We start from the raw sequence: 18101 nt of genomic DNA, 5'->3' as shown, positions 1-18101 counted from the left end.
TTAGCGTCTCACAGTCAAAGTACAAATTAAAATGTGAAGCAAAAATATACTTTTTAAAATAGTAGACAATTGTGTTCCATTATGCACAAATATACTGACAAGATAAATATCAATTGTACGAGTGTTTAATCTATTACTTTTGTTTAGTCGTTAGGTGATTTTCATGTTCTTATTTTAGAAATGTTCTTTCTATTTTTAACAGTTTCCATGTTGTCTAGTGTAATATTTTTGTGGTATCTTAAATTACCACATGATGTCACTGTTACTCAACATCTTAAGCATTTTCAAGGGTTTATTTGAAGAAAATTGCAATCGCTTTAAGTTTGAACACCACAAGGCATAGACACCATTTACGTTCCCTCAAACTCATTTTTGATTGGTCGATTTTTAATCTCCTTTTTGAAATAATATAACTAATATCAGACGTATTGCTTCAATGAAGTCTTCTTCACTTGCTCCTACTTTGTCTGTTGAAGTGTTGAAAACACACACACGCGCAAGAAAGTCCTCCTTCTGCTTTTTTCACTAGGAAGTAAGGCACATGACCAAGCGCCACTGATGTCAGAGTTTCATACTGTGCAAAGTTCAGTCAACCAGATTAGGAGGCATGTCTCAGCCGGCCACTCGCTGAGTGCTGCGACATGGGAAGCCAGAGGAAAACCTTCTGTCCAGCCATACGTCTACGTACACAAGCCTTAGCAAAGACTTGAGATGCCACCCACCAAACAACAGGTATGTGTGGAGTTACAGACTGACTAAACTGGAGTTTTGCCTGGGGTTCATAATAATTTTGAAAGGACTCAACAGACTCATTTTGACAGCTGATGTTGTGAGGTTGCGTGCTGTCATAATTCATTTGTATAAGTGCATTCAACGCATTTCTGTTGCTTGGAGATTCAACTTCCAGGATGACAACACGATAAAGATAAAAATAAACAAGGAAGCTTGACTGATTTTAGCTAGATACTTTGAATGGCACGATTTGTTTTCTCTCAAACTAATTTGTTTGTATCAGGTCTAAACATTTCAGCAATAGACAAGCCAACTATTGTGGAGTATTAAGAATATTTACCGCGGTCAAAGCTTAGAATAAAACAATGAGATGACATTCATGTGCTGTATTTAGCCATTGAGTGAATAACCTGGTGGGAATGTGCAGTGCAAACATATAATTTCTTCAGGAATGTGAATTGTCCTCCCTGTAGCAAAACAAGCTCATGTCTTGACATCACAAGATCCCATTAACATGTGAAGAGCTGATTGTAAGTTACAGGAAAACCCTCCAACTTACTGCTGTCTTTTGGTAGCAGAAAGAAGGCAGTTGCAGATTTGCCTTTTAATGAAAGTTTATTGGCAGATGCTTCAGGTTCAATGTTTATACTGTACATTCCTTTGTTGCAACTTCCTAAAAAATGTTTTATTTTATTTTATTATTATTTTTGCTAGTGTTTAATCAGAACAATGTCTGATGTGTTTCACCTAAAATTATCCCATTGTTATTTTTTATTTGTTTATTTTTTAAGGAGCCAGTTGGAGAAATGGACAGAATCAATAAGGAGAATGGGGAACTTACTGCGTCAGGGGAGAGTTCAGAGAGCATAGAAGTGAAAACTACCCAAATCCAGGGTGAGACAAATGGGGACCTGAAAGCACATGAGGATCCAGTGGTGCTTCTGAAAGATCAACTAACTCAGCTGGGTGCTATAAGCCAACAGTCACCAGAACAAAGAGACCTAGAGCTCAACCAGCTTCTGCTTCTGTTCATCCAGGTACAGAAAATCAGTGAGAGGAGTAGTGGAAAATGTATTATTCAGTTGATCAAACATTATGTATTGTCAGTCTTTCAAATATGATTTATTACATACAATATATTTGGTTTATATACAAATATATATATATATACATATATTTTACAAACACACACACACACACACACACATACATACTACTGGTCAAATGTTTGGGGCTGGTAAGATTTTTTAAAATATTTTTAAAATCCCAATGCCTTTTATATTTCGATCATAAAATATTATTATATATAAGAATTATATTCGATATAATACAGTAAAAACAGTAAAATAGTAATACATTTTAACATGTAACAATTTATTCCTGTGGTGGCAAAACTGAATTTTCCTCAGGGTCACACTATCTTTCAAAAATCATTTGAATTTGCTGATTTGTTGCTCAAGAAACATTTCTTATTATTATCAAAGTTGAAAATAATCGTACTATTTAAAAAAAAAAAATTGTGGAAACACATTTTTTCAGTATTGAAAATAATACAGTATTCTTTGATGGACAGAAAGGACAGCATTTAATTTAAATAGCATATTTCAAGACTTTACTTTTGCTACCCTGAAGCATTGAGTGGTAGTGTATATATGAGGGTGTTTAAACACTTGATTTATAATGTATTTTGGTCATATAAAGTCTTGAAATCAAATCTCTTTAAGAACTTCCATTTTAGATTATATTAGCTGCCCATGAGTTTTTGGATGAAATTTTTGCCCCAGAAGCAGATTGCATCACACTGACACAGATTAAACTAAAATCTTGCATTTCCTGTTTAAATTCCAGCAGTGATCTGTCACTACGTGTCAGTTGGTCTAGTTTGCTGCTGTATTGACAAACACTCATGACCTACTGAAATGCAATCACGCTCACAGGCTTAGTGTGTGTGCATGTGTGAGGGTTTACACACGTGTGACTCATTGACTTACAACTCCTGGATTCTTACTGGGATTTAACCAACCATAGAGTAAGGAGTAAGGCACCACATCCGCTTGGAAAGTCACACAGAAGTAGGGATTGAAGTTGGGAATGTTGAAATATTTACACAGTTTAGTAGGGATTGAAATTATAATTAATTAGGGAAATCAAACTTGTGTTGCTATGAAAATATTTATCTTCTGCTTAGATGTTTTTGTTTCTTCCTTGTGATAAGTGCTGATTATGCTATCCGTTCACTATTATCATATGATTGCATTTGTGAGAAACATGTCATAAACATATCAAACCTAATTTATTGTGTTCATGTTTAAATAGCAGAAATAATTATTCCACTTACTCTTTATAAGGTTTCAGAGAGCAGCGGTGTCCTTGATGATCTGGACCTCCAGGGCTTGGCGCTGCAGGTCGGAGAAGCTCTTGTCTGTCACATACAGCAGAGAGTGGCAGAAAAGCCTGCAGGTACCCAAAAATAACATTCGCAAAGGTGTAGTTGGCAATGGCATTGGTGAGAGGTTCTGTTGATGTTTGAAGGGAAGTTGCTCACTTCTTTATTTCACAAACATGTGGCAAAATAAATTGCATGATAATGTTGACCATCATTGCTATTTCCTGTGTGATGCATTTGTGTTCTTTTATTAGTATGGTGTTTAGTTGAAATTATTATTCAAAATGGATGTTGGTGTTGAAGGAATCGAAAACCTTACTTATCTGTTGTGTGCTGATCTAAGATCAAATGGTTTTAATCATGCTGTCTGTTGCTTTTATGTCTTTGTTTAAAATAGAGCAAGCCCGATATGAATTGGAGCAGTTGTTTCAGAGGTCAGAGGTCAGAAGCAACCAAGGATGGCTTCTGCTCAAATCAATCTCTCTTTTGTCTAACAGAGACTCTGTAAGTTTTACTATTAAACCTATATTATATTTATGCAGTCAGCTCCATAATTACATTGCTATTGTTTTAGTAATAACTACACATTTTTTAAAATGTAGTTAAAGAGCCTTTCTGCTGCTCATGATTATTTACTCATGATTGCTGAGTAAAAAATATTCCATTCAGTATAAAAGGTAACCATTAATAATTATTTTCGCCTAGAAAATTCCTTTTTCTTGCTATGGTTTTATTACAAAATTCAGTGTTCAGATGCCTACAGTAGATCTGTCATTGAAAGCATTCCTCTGTTTGACAGAGAAAAAACCCGTCTAGCCATGTTTTGACCAGAAGTTCTTGTGTTCTTTAACAGGAGGTTGGCGTTATGATCAAGACAGGTCTTCCGGCATCATTAGTCAAGTGTCTGTACCTGTTTGTTGCTTTGCCTCCCAGAAAAGAGAGCTTTGTCTCTCACAATGATGTTGAAGAGGAAGTCAAATGCTCTTTTCAAGATACTCTTACTCAGGTTTTTACATTTTTGACATGTTTTGTTTTATATTATGAATCAGTTACACCACAAATGGTCAACTTGTGAATCAAAATGTTTCCCCGTTAGCACTTCCAGTTTCAGAAGCAAGCTTGCAAAAAATGATTTAGTTCTTGCAGTGTATGACCATTTATACAAAGTTTGCATGCATATCTAAAATATTTAATGCATTGGTGTCAAACTAAGAGAAATATGTCTCTTTAAACCTTCACCTCTGCTCAGGTAATCTTGCAGCTGTGCAGGCATGCGCGTTTCGTGGAGGTTCTGCTGGAGACCCAGGAGCTTTCAAGCGTGATCATCTCTCTCACCCTACTGTGGGATCAGTGCAGCCCCTTATGGAGACACCAGGCGTCTCGTGTGCTCAGAGCAGTGTCTGCTGCACAAGCTCACAACACTGTACCTGCACTGCAAGGTCAACAACTACACACACAAGCTTCAGCCCATTCTTTGTCCAAAAAAATGTATCTTATGAGAGCATTCTTATCGGATCTTATTATTTTTCATAATGAATGGTTTAAAATGATTCACAATTAGTTTATTGAACAAGTACATTGGTATAATAAGTGTATTATAGGTAATATCAATTTTTTTAACAACAAAATGATTATATTTTGGATAAATATAGATATAGGCACTGTAAGCAGATCATCAGATGACAATGATTTTGATGTACTTTCACATGATGCTTATTTGAATTACCTAGTTGTCCCAATCCTCTGATTACATAACGTGTGTTTTATTTACTGGAGATCTTCATTAGGTCTAGGCGGGGCTTCAGTTAGAAAATCAAGTCAGAAAGTTTAACTGGGGACATTTTGTCTTGAAGCCAGTGACAAGAAGAACAAATCTGCAGACTAATTTAGGGAGACTTAGTTCCTGAATTGTTAGTGATGTTTATTTGAATTGTTAGTATATACTTCAGGTACTTACTACTACAAGTGTATTACTATTTATGCTTATTTTTGGTGTTTTGTTTTCTTTAGCTAGTAACTGCATGAAGATCTGCATCCAGAACATGCATAAGATCAGTGAGAACATCTCTGGTCATGTTCTATCTGAGGTGGCCGTGAGTGTTTTCAGCTTTGTGAAGGACTCTTATGCCGTCAGCCCTGCTCTTTTTGAAGAATTTGAGAACAACGATGGCTATGACATCTTTCAGGCCATCTTGTTACGGTAAATTCATGAATTTTTTTGGGGGGGGTCTTAAAAATAATAGGGGACTCTCACTAAATATTGCAGATGTGAAAGGCACACAACTGAAGACTAAATGTCTTTGATGCATTAACAAGTAGGTGGACCACCACCTTCAGAAAAAGCATTTGCTTACTTCATTCTTAGGTACTTTCCATTCCTTTCTGTAACTCTCTTTCTTCCTCTCAGTCTCAGCTTCTTCCTCCTGCAAATTTCTTTTTGAATGCTGCAGAATTCAATAATTAAAGAGCTCGTAATGAGATCAGCAGTAAATTGAGCTCAATCACATTACTGATCATGCCAGCTCTCTCTAACTCACTGTGTCTGCATTTCCTCGCAGCAAGGGTCACTGCAGGACAGGACTGCCCTCACTGAACAATGGGTCTCATTCACTAAGTGTGCGTACGCACTTATTTGTTCGTAAAACCTGTGTGAAAACATTATTTTGTTCGTATTTATATCTACCATACATTTTCAAGTTAAAAACTCTTCTACGTCACATACTGTAAGCAAAATTGCTTCGTGAATGAGGCCACTGTCATTCAAAGTCGAGGGCGGTAAGACGTATTGAAAAGAAGTCTCTTATGCTCACCAAGGCTGCATTTATTTGATCAAAAATACAGTAAATATTGTGAAATATTGTTTCCATTTAAAATAAATTTTCTATTTTAATATATTCTAAAAAATAATTTATTTCTGTGATGGCAAAGCTGATTTTTCAGCAGTTATTACTCTAGTCTTCAGTGTCACATTATCCTTCAGAAATCATTCTAATATGCTGATTTGGTGCATTTCTAATTATTGTCAATGTTGAAAACAGTTGTGGTGCTTAATAATTTTGTGGAAACATGATGCATTTTTTTAATATATTTTTTTATATAAAGTTCAAGAGAACAACATTTATTTGAAATGTAATTTTTGTAACATTGTAAATCTATTTACTGTCACTTTTGATCAGTTTAATAGGTCCTTGTTAAGTAAAAGTATAAATTTTTTTCCAAAACAATTGTACCGACCCTAAACATTTAAACAGTTGTGTTAATTCATACTGTGTTTACTTGGGAAGGACATATTGACATATTTTTGCCCTTCTGCAGCTGTGAGGAGGAAGTGACAGAGGAGCACTTCCTAGCCGTTCAAGACCTTCTAGGCCTCATCGCATCATTCACGCTTTTTGGCAAGGCTGACCTGAAGGTCGCCATATGTGTGAACAACCCCCAACCACCAGACTTCAAGTTCGACCCCACCCTGACTAACGGTAAGCCGCCATGATAGACAGTGAGTGCCACTCTGCATCTCTGCTTCACCACCTCATGGTAACGCCACAGAAAAGGCAATTATGTCCAGGATGATGAAGTGTATCTCTCCTCACTAACCCAGTTAAGCCACCCTGCATCCATTCTCCTCATCTATACAGCAATTCTCCATTCATCACCACCAGAGCACCTCACTCCTGAGAGAGAAAAACAGCCCCTTTTTTAACCTTTATTTCATTTGGCTTTGATGTGATTTTAATTATGGGTGAAATTCAATCTTATTACCCTCTGCAGCTATATTTATTTGCCATAAACATCAGCTCACCTTTTTCCAAAGAGCCAGTCAGTCTTTTTCATATGTTGATGCATTTTAATGTTAATATAGTTCTAAATGTGCTTTAACTTCTTTAATGCATGCCGTTTCACACACCTTCAGCAAGCATAAGTGTGATACATAAGTGTGATATAGATACTTGATGCAGAGTTACTTGATGTGTGAGCTGAGCTCATTGATGTATATAATGGCATCAATAATGCTGCTGTCTCACTATATACTTTTAGTAATGGCATTACAAATTGTTATAAAAATAAACTACAAATTGTGTATTTACTGTATAGTATATAAAGTCAATGAATATAAGGTTATGCTACTCAAACATGCTGCAAAGTTATTTTGGGCCAGTCATGTTAATTACATCTCAAATCAGTATTTATCAAGATCATTTTTGGAGCTGCTTTTATTTGCTGTACAAATAATTTTTGGAGCTTATTTTATTTAATAGTTTTCAAATTCTATTCACTTTCTTCACTGTACATGCAGTTTTTTTGACTAGAACATCTGTAAATAAATGCTCAGCTAGTTGCCTCTTTTTTCCCTTACTTTCTACATGCCTGACTTTCTTTATATCTTCAGGTTCGCCAGTGAAGAACCTCACAGCCTTCAAAATCATCCAGTCCTCCTTCTTGCGGTCAGGCAACATGGTGATCTGCGGCCAAATCCTGCGCACCATCCAGATGATCTGGTCTTGGGAAAAGGCTAACTTCTTCCTGCTGGAGTGGTCTCTGCAGTCTCTGGCTCAGCTGGCTGAGTGTGTGTGGCAGAAATCGCCACCTGTTCACCTCATTTTCTTCGAACTGCTTGAGACCGTTATCCTCCAGCTCTCCTACATCCCACACGAGACAATCAGAAAGGTCCAAGCTGTGTTGAAGCAGGGTTATTCAGAGGCCTTCAACGTCGCAGCTCTGGACTGCTTCTACAGGCTCATCATGCACAGCGGATTGCTGTCTGAAGTCCTTAGTGATGGAGGACTGATGGAACAACTGTTGTATGAGCTTAAACGAAGAGCAAAGATAATCAGAAAGGCTGGTGTTGCTGGTAAGTCTTTTGGTTTTCTCTGTGCTTTGAATTACGAAAACAAGACAATTTGAAATGCAGATGCCTGATCCTGATCTGAGATCTTATTTATTGACAGTGAATGAAGTTGAGGAGAAGGCTGACAGCTATGAGAGGAAGTTAACCACCAACATTTTAAATGTGGTTTCAGCCCTGGCCTTCCAGTCAGTCAGAAACACTGGTTAGTTTAAGTAATTTTCTTTATGACAACTTATATAAATCTAAGTTATAAATAAAGAAAAGTGTATTGGAGTATTTTTTTTGTTTGTTTGTATATTTAATTTAATGTGTTACTTGTCATTTCTTTGTGAAATGTACTGTGACAATTTTTTGAGTGTGCAGGACCTAATTAAAACAAACTAAAATAAAGTTAAAAACTGTTAAATTAAAATAGGTAAATCTTTTTTATAATGATTTTTATAATAAATTAAAAAAAATATATGCCAAATGTGTACAATTTGAGGTAAGGAGTTTGAAGCCACAGTACATCCAAAGTCATTATACTGTATCTGATCATTCTCTTTGATTTAATAGTGTTCATCAGAGACTTAGGGATGATTCCCTATGTGAAGATCTTTCTGGATGTTGAGCAGTTCCGCAGTCCTGCTCTGTGCATCCTGGAGCAGCTGTCGGAGGTCAATCCCGAGGAATACATGAGCACCGCCATCGGAGCCCTCTGCTCCTCCACTGAGAGCGAGATCAGACTCAAACAGGATCTCTTACAGGTATTTATTCCATTGCTTGCTTTTTATTTTTGGCTAACCCACATGCTGAGTCACATATGCCTGCTGAAAGGGCGGTTTTCCATATGTATTTATGACTTCCTGGTTTTTCCTGATTTCTTACGCATGTAAACACGTTGAAATACAAGTCACAGTTTATTCCAAAGCATGATTGGATTATAACTGAGAGGACTCCTACTAAAACTAAACTGAGCTCAGGTATCATGTACCTGTCTGTAAATTCAGCTTCCATTCCTAATTCTAACAAATTATAACATGGTTAAAGCATAATGAGCCGGTGAATTTATTATATCAGCTTTTGGGAGCCTGATTCCATTATAGCCAAATTCAGATTGATTTGCTAATATACTGTTAGCTGTTAACTCAAGCTTCATTTGATTAAGCTTGCAGCCTTGTGGTGCGATACACACAAAATTATGAGGAATATCAGATCAGAGATTGTGAGAGAAATCCAATTATGCATAACTATTATTCAGTTACTGTACATGTCCATTTTTTAGATTCAAGCACAGGAATACTAACCTGCAGACCATTAAAGTGTAACTGGGTTAAGGCTGCTGACAATTGGATTCACCCCGACCATTCTGTGAAATGTGTCAAAGCCATTCTGATTACTTCTATTGGTCCTAATTAGGTTTGGGCTTCATTTTATGACACATTAGCTCTTTGATGTATTAGCATGGTAGATTGAATAAGGGTTAATCCATTTTGTGCTAGGCTCTTCGATACAGGAGACCCCTCCCGTTTCCCTTTTCGTAGTGATGCATTATATCCAAACAGATATTCTGAACACATCCTGGTTATAGGCATAGTAAAACCTAGTAACTAATTCCAGTGATATTGCTGATTGAAAAGCATTTACATCTGAAGTACACTGCTGTTGAGAAGTTTGAGGTCAATAAGACATCTTTTTTAAATTAATAGTTTTATTCCGCAAGTATTCAATTAATCAAAGTACCACTAAAAACATTTATAATGTTGCAAATGTTTTATTTTAAATAAATGCTGTTCTTTTGCACTTTACATTCATCAAAGTATCCTAAAATAGTATCATGGTTTCAACAAGAGTATTAAGCAGCACAACTGTTTTCAACATTGATAATAAAAAGAAATGTTACCTAAGTAGTAAATCAGTATATTAGAATGATTTCTGAAGGATCATGGGACACTGAAAACTGTAGTAATGGTTGCTGAAAATTAAGCTTTGCCTTCACAGAAATAAATTACATTTTATTTTCCAAAATAGAAAACAGTTCTTTTAAATTGTAATAATATTTCACAATTACCATATTTTTAATAAAATAAATACAGCCTTAGTGATCAAAACCTTACCAACCCCATTAGTGTACTTGTAATAATCCCATGTACCTTGCCTTTGGACAGTCTATCATGAAAGTTCTGGAAAACCCAAACAGCTGGAATGCATTCCGCACTTCTGGAGGCTTTACTGGCCTGCTCTCCATAGTCGTGGACATGGAAGGATCTCTGCTGGAGGCACCAATGGGACCGTGGGCCTCATTGAGCCGCCAGAGCCTTGTTGAGCTGCTGCTCCTCACCCTACACACCCTCGCCCTAGCTGTGCACGTGCACCCCGTCAATGCCCACTTTTTCCACACGACCGGAGTCTGCGAGAAGCTGGGTGATGCCATGCTGCAGCTGGGCTGTTTCCAGAGAGGTGTCCCAATGGAAACAGACAAAGAAAGCTCAGACTGCAGGACTTTCCAACAGTTTGTGGAGGCGGCGGAGAGGCCAGAACCTCAGTTGCCACCACCTTTAGGAGACTCTGTTAAACTGCTGGGATTCCTGGAGCAATTTGCTACCGGTGTGAGCTTGGCTGCAGATCCATGCATAGGATTGCAGGATAATAATGAGACTGGTGAGAGTCAGAGGACAGGGGAGCCATCCAATGAGGATGAGGCATTAAATCATCAGTCATCAGATTCTGGGAGGTAGGTACTCTAAATCAAATGTATATATTTATAGACTGTCTGGTTTTGTTTTGTTTTGTTTTGAGTTTTGTCTGGACAATTACATATAAATAATTCCAAAAAAGATAAACTGCACAGCATAGATGTCTAGACCTGAAAATCAGTAAATCAACAGTTTCTGCTTTGCTTTTTCGGTCTATGATTGTTAAACATGTCATTGTTTATTCAGGGCTTACTATGACCTCACCATTCTTCATCCTGGAGCTGTTAAGCTGATTATGATTCTTCTGCCTAGTATTTACTGTTCCAGTGACCCTTGTGTAAGTAAAACCCCAATCATGTTCATATCTTCTACATAATTTGTATTTGGTGTAATGACTAAGAGGCAATTATGGCTTTGGATTAAATGAACAAATAAACAGCATAGACACGTCCACTTCAAAATGCAGTTTTTTTTTATGTCAGTCCAGCAAAATGTGCACTAACGTACAAAAGTTTGGCCTCAGTAAGATTTTAAAAAGTTTTTATTATTAAAATTACATATGTGACCCTGGACCACAAAACCAGTCATAAGGGTCAATTTTTGTAAATGCATGATCTGAAAGCTGAATAAATAAGCTTTCCATTGATGTAAGGTTTGTTAGGATCGGACAATATTTGGGTGAGATACAGCTATTTGAAAATCTGGAATCTGAGGGTGCAAAAAAATATTAATATTGAGAAAATCGCCTTTAAAGTTGTCCAAATTAAGTTCTTAGTAATGCATATTACATATCAAAAATTAAGTTTTGATATATTTACAGTAGGAAATTTACTAAATATCTTCATGGAACATGATCTTTACTTAATGCCCTAATGATTTTTGGCATAAAAGAAAAGTCAATAATTTTGTACAATGTATTTTTGGCTATTGCTACAAATATACCCCAGCGACTTAAGACTGGTTTTGTGGTCCAGGGTCACATATTATTACAATTTAAAAGAACAGTTTTCTATTAAAATGTTTCTATTTTTATACATTATTCTAATCTTGGTCCTTCAGAAATCATTCTGATATGCTAATTTGGTGCTTAAGAAACATTTCTTCTTATTATCAGTGTTAAAAACAGTTTTCAGGATTGTTTAATAAATATGATGTTCAAAAGAACAGCATTTTATTCATAGAAATCCTTGTACCATTATTGTCTTTTGATCACTTTAATGCATCCTTGCTGATTAAAGGTATTATTTTCTTTTACTGACCCAAAACTTAAAAATATATGTTTGTTTTTGAGCATATACTACAATAATTGCAGACATTCTTTCCTTTAGTTGTCTGAAGAGCTACAGCTGGCTGTGGCTCATCATGTGCAGACTCTGGTGAAGTCAGAAAGAAACAGGCAGATCATGTGTGAGTTTGGTCTGCTGTCCACATTGCTGACTCACTGCAAACATATCCTTATCGACAATTCCCATTCGCTACATCTGCCCATAGTACGGATCCTTGAGAAACTTGCATCTCAGTCCATGGATCATAAGTGCCTCAGGTCAGCATAAGCAGATGCTCACGCATTCCTCATGACAAAATGTTGAATACATGATATGATGAATGTAGGTTTACATATTTTGTATGGCATTACAATAGTGTGCTTTATCTTAGGCGCTTCCTGTGTCTAGGAGATCCTCTGATGTGCAGTGGAGAAAATCGGCTTTCTGTCTCTTGTGAAGTGGCCAACAACACAAGTACAGTTCCTCTGAGTCCTCACAGACTTCCTTTTTGGATTACTTCCTGTTTCATTAAAAAAAAATTGATCATATTGTTACATCTTTTGATTGAAGAGACTGTTTAGATTTTCATAATTTTCTGTTATCTATTGTAGACCAGACAAAAGACTCTGAAGCGGATAAGAGGAAATCCTTGAAAAAGGCAATGAAAAGAAGTTTCAGTCTACTGAAAACATCTTCAGACAGTGGGACGGTAGTTCCTCTTCATAGAATCATAAGTCTTGTCTCCATCACATCGCCACGGAGCTTTCAGCCACACAGAGTCTCCATTTCCCCTTCCTTTGTGGAGTTTGATATGACAGACAGTGGCTATGGGTATGTGTTTGCAGATATCCTCAGAAATTAATCGGTTTACAGCAATACAGATTTGTGTCCTTTAAAGCAGTGGTTGTCAACCAGGGGCAAAGGGTCAAAGGGCCACTGGGGCCTGCAAACTTGACAATACAGTGAAAACACAGGATGCCTTCAGATTATTTAAATGAATAACAATTGATATTCATATTATTTTTATGATATTTGATATTCCAATACATCAATTATATGTGACCCTGGACCACAAAACCAATCTTAAGTCGCTGGGGTATATTTGTAGCAATAGCCAAAAATACATTGTATGGGTCAAAATTATCGATTTTTCTTTTATGCCAAAAATCATTAGGATATTAAGTAAAGATCATGTTCCATGAAGATATTTTGTAAATTTCTTACCATAAATATATCAAAACATGCATTGCTAAGAAATTCATTTGGACAACTTTAAAGGTGATTTTCTCAATATTTCTCAAAATTTTGAAAAATTGACACTTAAGACTGGTTTTGTGGTCCAGGGTCACATATAAGTTAAGTAAAAAAGTTAAATGAAATCTAATTTTCCCCCTCAATAACTATTGGTTTTACTTAACATACTCTTCTTGAACCTTCTGGAATCACAAAATGATTGTGGTTAATTCATATTGTATATTGACACACTAAGTTTCTGTTAATAGAAATTTTCTTTGAATATTATGTTGGGCAATGGGGGCCTTTGAATCAAAAAGTTGAGAACCAATGTTTTAGGGACTTTTATATAAAAATACAATTATTGAACATAGTGGTAAATTAAACAGAAAAAAAGAAAAGTTGAATGCCACAGGTTTTGGACCAGAGGTTAAATTTACCGTATCATTGCCAAATGTAAGATGAGACTGGAAGTAGAGTTACTGATATATTAATTAAGCCTTAGTTATTGTGCTAAATGACAAATAACCATTTTGTCTCCACAGATGTCTGTTTCTGCCATCCCTTGCCACAGTAAAAGGTGTCAGTGCAGATTTTATCTCTACAGGAGGCTTGGGCACTGGTAAGAAAATCTGTAGAATTACATTGTTGCATAAAATAATCTGAGATTCAAATAGAAACCCCATCTAAAACATTAGACTTATAATTACAACAAATTATTTTGGTATGAAAATCTGATATACTAATAAACTAATAAACGGTTGGTTCCAAATTGATTTATCTGCATCAGAAAGGTCCCATTTACACATTTATGCATTTATAATATACAGATCCTGTTCTTCTTATATATCCTCTTGTTTATCTCTGCAGACTGCAGAGGCTTCCCTCCTTCAGCCGGCCTGTCTTTCTCCTGCTGGTTTATGATCTGTAGGTTCAGCTCAGCCTGCGAATCCCACCCTGTGCGTCTGCTCACGGTAGTGCGCCACATGTCTCGTGCTGAGCAGCAGTTCAGCTGCCTGTCTGTCAGTATCTCTGCCACCGACGGCTGCTTGGTGATCTCCACTGAGGAGGAACCTTATCAGTTCTTAGGTGAAAACTTTCTCTTCAGATTACTTTTTATTTACACTTATTTTGTACTAGTTTAGGCATGTGTTATTTACAGTATGTATTTTTTTCTACAGACATGATGGAGCCAGACGAGCAGACTCCCAGTGTGCTACCATCCTCAGTGCGGTTCAAATGTTCCAAACAGCTGATACCAGGGCAATGGCACCATCTTTGTCTGGTTATGGCCAAAGGAATCAAGAAGAGCTGTTTAGCCACTGTTTATCTTAATGCAACAGCCATTGGAACAGCAAAGGTTTGTGCAGGAATTTATATTAAGGATCGTTTTGAATGACATACTGTAAAATACTGTAAACAGTTTGGGGTCAGAATGTTTTTTTCAATGTTTAGCAAAGAAGTCCCTTATGCTCAACAAGGCTGCATTCATTTGATCAAAAATATAATAATAGTAATATTGTAAAATTGTGACATTTTAAAATATATATATTTTTTTATATATTATTAATATATTTTATATATTAACGCCAAGGTCATGGGTTAAATTCCCAGGCAGTGAAGAACCTGAAAAATGTGTACCTTGAATGCAGTTTAAGTTACTTTGGATAAAAGCTCCTGCCGAAATGAATAAATGTTAGTCAGCATTAATTGACAAAATCTGTCTCTGTTGCTCTTTTTGCAGATCAAATACATTCAGCCATTTCCCGGTCAGTCCATATCGATGGATCCCTCTGCAGTCATTGACGTGTGTGGGATTATTGGCACTCCATCTCTATGGAAACTGCACGCGGCTCTGGTCTGGCGGGTCGGTCCTACGTACTTGTTCGAAGAAGTTTTGAGTTCTGATCAGGTGGAGAATATTTATGGGCAAGGCACCAAATATATTGGCAACTACCTTGCTCCCAATGCCCAAGGTGAGAAAGTTTACTTTTCTCTGTCTAAAAACAGTTCTGTATTTTATCGAAATCTGTATTCACACAAGTACATATGTTAATTAGGAGGCCAGACAGATGTTCCAGTGTCCCAAATCAGGATGGTCTCCCCAGAGAGGATTTCCTTTGCCATAAACATGACAGTGTCTACCATCACTACAGTAGTAGATATTAGAGACCAGTACAACGAGGTGGACTGTCGCCTTATAGCCAAAGAGGTGCTTTAATTTTCCTTTTTTATTCGTGGATTGAATTATTTTGATTGTTAAATCTTAAGTTACTCTTCCATTATTTTTTATCACAGATGGGGATTACATCACGTGATAATTGTACTCCTATCTTCCTGGCTCATAACATCAGTCAGCACCTTAGTGGAACTGCTCGGACAATTGGGGCAGCCCTGGTTGGTTGTTTTGGTAAAAAGTCTACTAGCTACTTCTCTAAAATGCTTGCTGTATGACAAAATTGCATTTTTGTTTTCGTAGTGAACATTTCATTTAAAGGCTGATTTTACACCTTGATTTACAGGTGTCAGGACATTCAAGTCATACAGTGCTGCAAGTAGCTTCCAGTTCATTGGTGGACCTGCTGCCATTCTGAGTTTGGTGGCAATGGCCTCAGATGACAGCTCCTTGTATGCTGCTGTCAAAGTTCTGCTCTCTGTTTTAGAGACAAATCCTGCAATGGAGCAGGAGATGAAACGAACCAATGGCTATAAGGTAGTGCTGTCAAATAAAGTAAGTTAAGACTTGAAGTATAATAAATCCAAGCTGCAGATTTGATTTGTTTTGTGTTTTCAGCTCTTGTCCTTCCTGCTAAAGATGAAGTCTCAGCTGATCAGCAGCAGGATTTTCCAGCTCATCATGGCCATAGTGGGCACAATGGAGCTGGGCTTTGTCGCTGTTCGCATTCCAAACATCACTGCCTTCCAGGACATCCTCTGTGACTTTGAGGTAAGTTTTAGATTTGTATGGTACATTTCTTTATGGCTAGCTACACTATTTTTCTGCTCTGGTGAGTGAAATAGCATTCTGAATGACTTTAACTGAATATAAATAGAATATTAACGGTTTGTAGACTAACCCGGGAGGCTAACTTGGTTGCCACTACAAAGCAAATCTGGTCATGGCTAAGTCTATATTTAGTGACAACATTCTTCAAATACTTGGAGTGGTGTTGTTGTGAAGGTTGAAAGCCACTGCAGATCTAATAAGATGGCACATAGAAATTGACTTTTAAGAGCTGCAGGATGACTGCACTCACAGGTTTATTTTATGTTCTGTTTCTAGTTTTCCTTTCAGTTATTGAATATGTGAGCTGGCCTGTATAAAAATAGTGCTAAACAGTACTTCCTGCATGCAAAACAAGGAAGCAAGTGTATATGCTTGATTAATGATGTGCAATTAAATGAACAGTTTCTTAATATAGAAATGTTTTTAGCAAGTTACACTATTATTTAAATTGGGGTCTGTAAGATTTTTTTGAATTTTTAGTTTTTGAAGTCAAAAACATCTTTAAGAAGTTCAGAATTTTTTTAATTAATAGAAAGTTCAAAAGAACAGCATTTATTTGAAATATAAATCTTTTGTAACATTATAAATGTCTTTATCGTCACTTCTGTTTTTGGTCAGTTACCGTACATGTGTCCTTGCTAAATGCAATTAAATTCTTTAAAAAAAAAAAAAAATCTTCCTGACCATAAAATTTTGACCGGTAGTGTACATATTGTACATTTTTAAAGCACACAGCAGTTGCAGAAGTCATGTTTGAGATGTGACTGTGCATAATTAATGTTGGGGAAAAAGGGGAAAGTCTCTTTAAGTAATGTTTACTACAGTCCTTATTTTAGCGCCATTCTAAAAACTCACAGGAAAATTCAGAGGGAACTCTGCTAATTTTGTTTCTAGCTTTCTGTTGTTTCGCAAGATGTGAAATAGGGTTGTGTAAAAATGTCTCCACGATCTACTTTTGAAGAAATATCGTAGTATCCTGCTACAGCGCACATTCTATCACATGCAGTTCTGATGCCGCCGTATCAATATACTGTACAACGCCACATTTACATCAGTGTTAACTCCGTGGTAGAGTTACTCTCACGGGACACTGCACTTATTCACAATCACAAAAGTACATTATTTGCATGCGTTTTAAAGCCTTGGCAGTTAAACGTTTCATTCATGTGCTGTTCTGGCATGCGCTTTTTCTGAGCCTGTTCCCCCTGAAGCACTAAAAAGCCTGTTAAACAGCGTCTCATTACTGAACTAAGTTATCTTTTGCGCTACTACTGTCAAAACACACAAGGTTTATCTATAGGCTCAGTTAGTTATGTCTAAAATGAAAGTAAACAGTTGAGAGAAATACACCTATTGTACCTTAAAATAAAACACGTTTTGTTTTAATTTGTATATTATGTGTATTTGTAATGTGTATTTTTGTTCTCATTTTTTAATAACAAAGATAAATTAATGACAAAGATTTTTATCTTTGCCCACTTTGGCCTAAATATCCACCATTCTTTTTTATATTTTGTTACTTTGAAAGGCTTTGTCTTTATAATAGGAAAATTAGTTTAGCTGTAATACTCAAACAACTTGCAAAATAGAAAAACCAACATGACAAACAATCGTGATAAAATCGTGAATTGTGATATTTCTAAAAAAAAAATCGTCATGTGATATTTTTGCCATATCACCCACCCCTAATGTGAAATTACAAAAGTATTGTCATTTCTTCAAGTTTCTTGTTTCTTTTTCTTGTAGGTGTGGCAGAGTGCTCCAGAAAATCTTGACGTTTGTGTTTTAAATCATTTTGTTGATATCCTGAAGTCAAGGTACGCTGTAGGCTACTGATGTCACGTTGTTGTGATTTTTATGTTTAGTGTGCAGCATAAAGTGATGTGAAACACATGGCTCACTTCCTGTTTTTCAATCATGCAACCATGCCAGTGCTGTTTGCTGTGGATACATGTTT

General features: G+C 36.4%; 1 protein-coding gene across 2 annotated transcripts in view; it reads left to right on the top strand.

The window, feature by feature from the left end:
• Positions 1–166: 166 nt before the first annotated feature.
• wdfy4 (WDFY family member 4) overlaps positions 167–18101 on the top strand; it is a 43987-nt gene continuing 26052 nt past the window's right edge. The window contains exons 1-25 of one of the 2 annotated variants that reach the window (XR_009273927.1): positions 167–732; positions 1524–1769; positions 3081–3192; positions 3516–3622; positions 3972–4124; positions 4368–4557; positions 5129–5318; positions 6434–6594; positions 7506–7967; positions 8065–8166; positions 8520–8710; positions 10112–10677; positions 10886–10976; positions 11968–12182; positions 12296–12378; positions 12516–12735; positions 13683–13759; positions 14008–14226; positions 14319–14497; positions 14882–15113; positions 15198–15349; positions 15436–15547; positions 15660–15850; positions 15932–16084; positions 17891–17961. Coding sequence is in view for 1 of the 2 variants with exons in the window: in XM_058795838.1 (XP_058651821.1) it covers positions 712–732; positions 1524–1769; positions 3081–3192; positions 3516–3622; positions 3972–4124; positions 4368–4557; positions 5129–5318; positions 6434–6594; positions 7506–7967; positions 8065–8166; positions 8520–8710; positions 10112–10677; positions 10886–10976; positions 11968–12182; positions 12296–12378; positions 12516–12735; positions 13683–13759; positions 14008–14226; positions 14319–14497; positions 14882–15113; positions 15198–15349; positions 15436–15547; positions 15660–15850; positions 15932–16084; positions 17891–17961 (4496 nt within the window). In the remaining variant the exon portion in view is untranslated. The remainder of the gene's footprint in view (positions 733–1523; positions 1770–3080; positions 3193–3515; positions 3623–3971; positions 4125–4367; positions 4558–5128; positions 5319–6433; positions 6595–7505; positions 7968–8064; positions 8167–8519; positions 8711–10111; positions 10678–10885; positions 10977–11967; positions 12183–12295; positions 12379–12515; positions 12736–13682; positions 13760–14007; positions 14227–14318; positions 14498–14881; positions 15114–15197; positions 15350–15435; positions 15548–15659; positions 15851–15931; positions 16085–17890; positions 17962–18101) is intronic. The other variant, XM_058795838.1, reaches the window with a different exon arrangement.

This window comes from Onychostoma macrolepis, chromosome 13 (assembly GCF_012432095.1).
Source record: "Onychostoma macrolepis isolate SWU-2019 chromosome 13, ASM1243209v1, whole genome shotgun sequence".
In the NCBI taxonomy this organism is placed as follows: Eukaryota; Metazoa; Chordata; class Actinopteri; order Cypriniformes; family Cyprinidae; genus Onychostoma; species Onychostoma macrolepis.
This window is presented reverse-complemented; position numbering and strand designations above follow the sequence as displayed.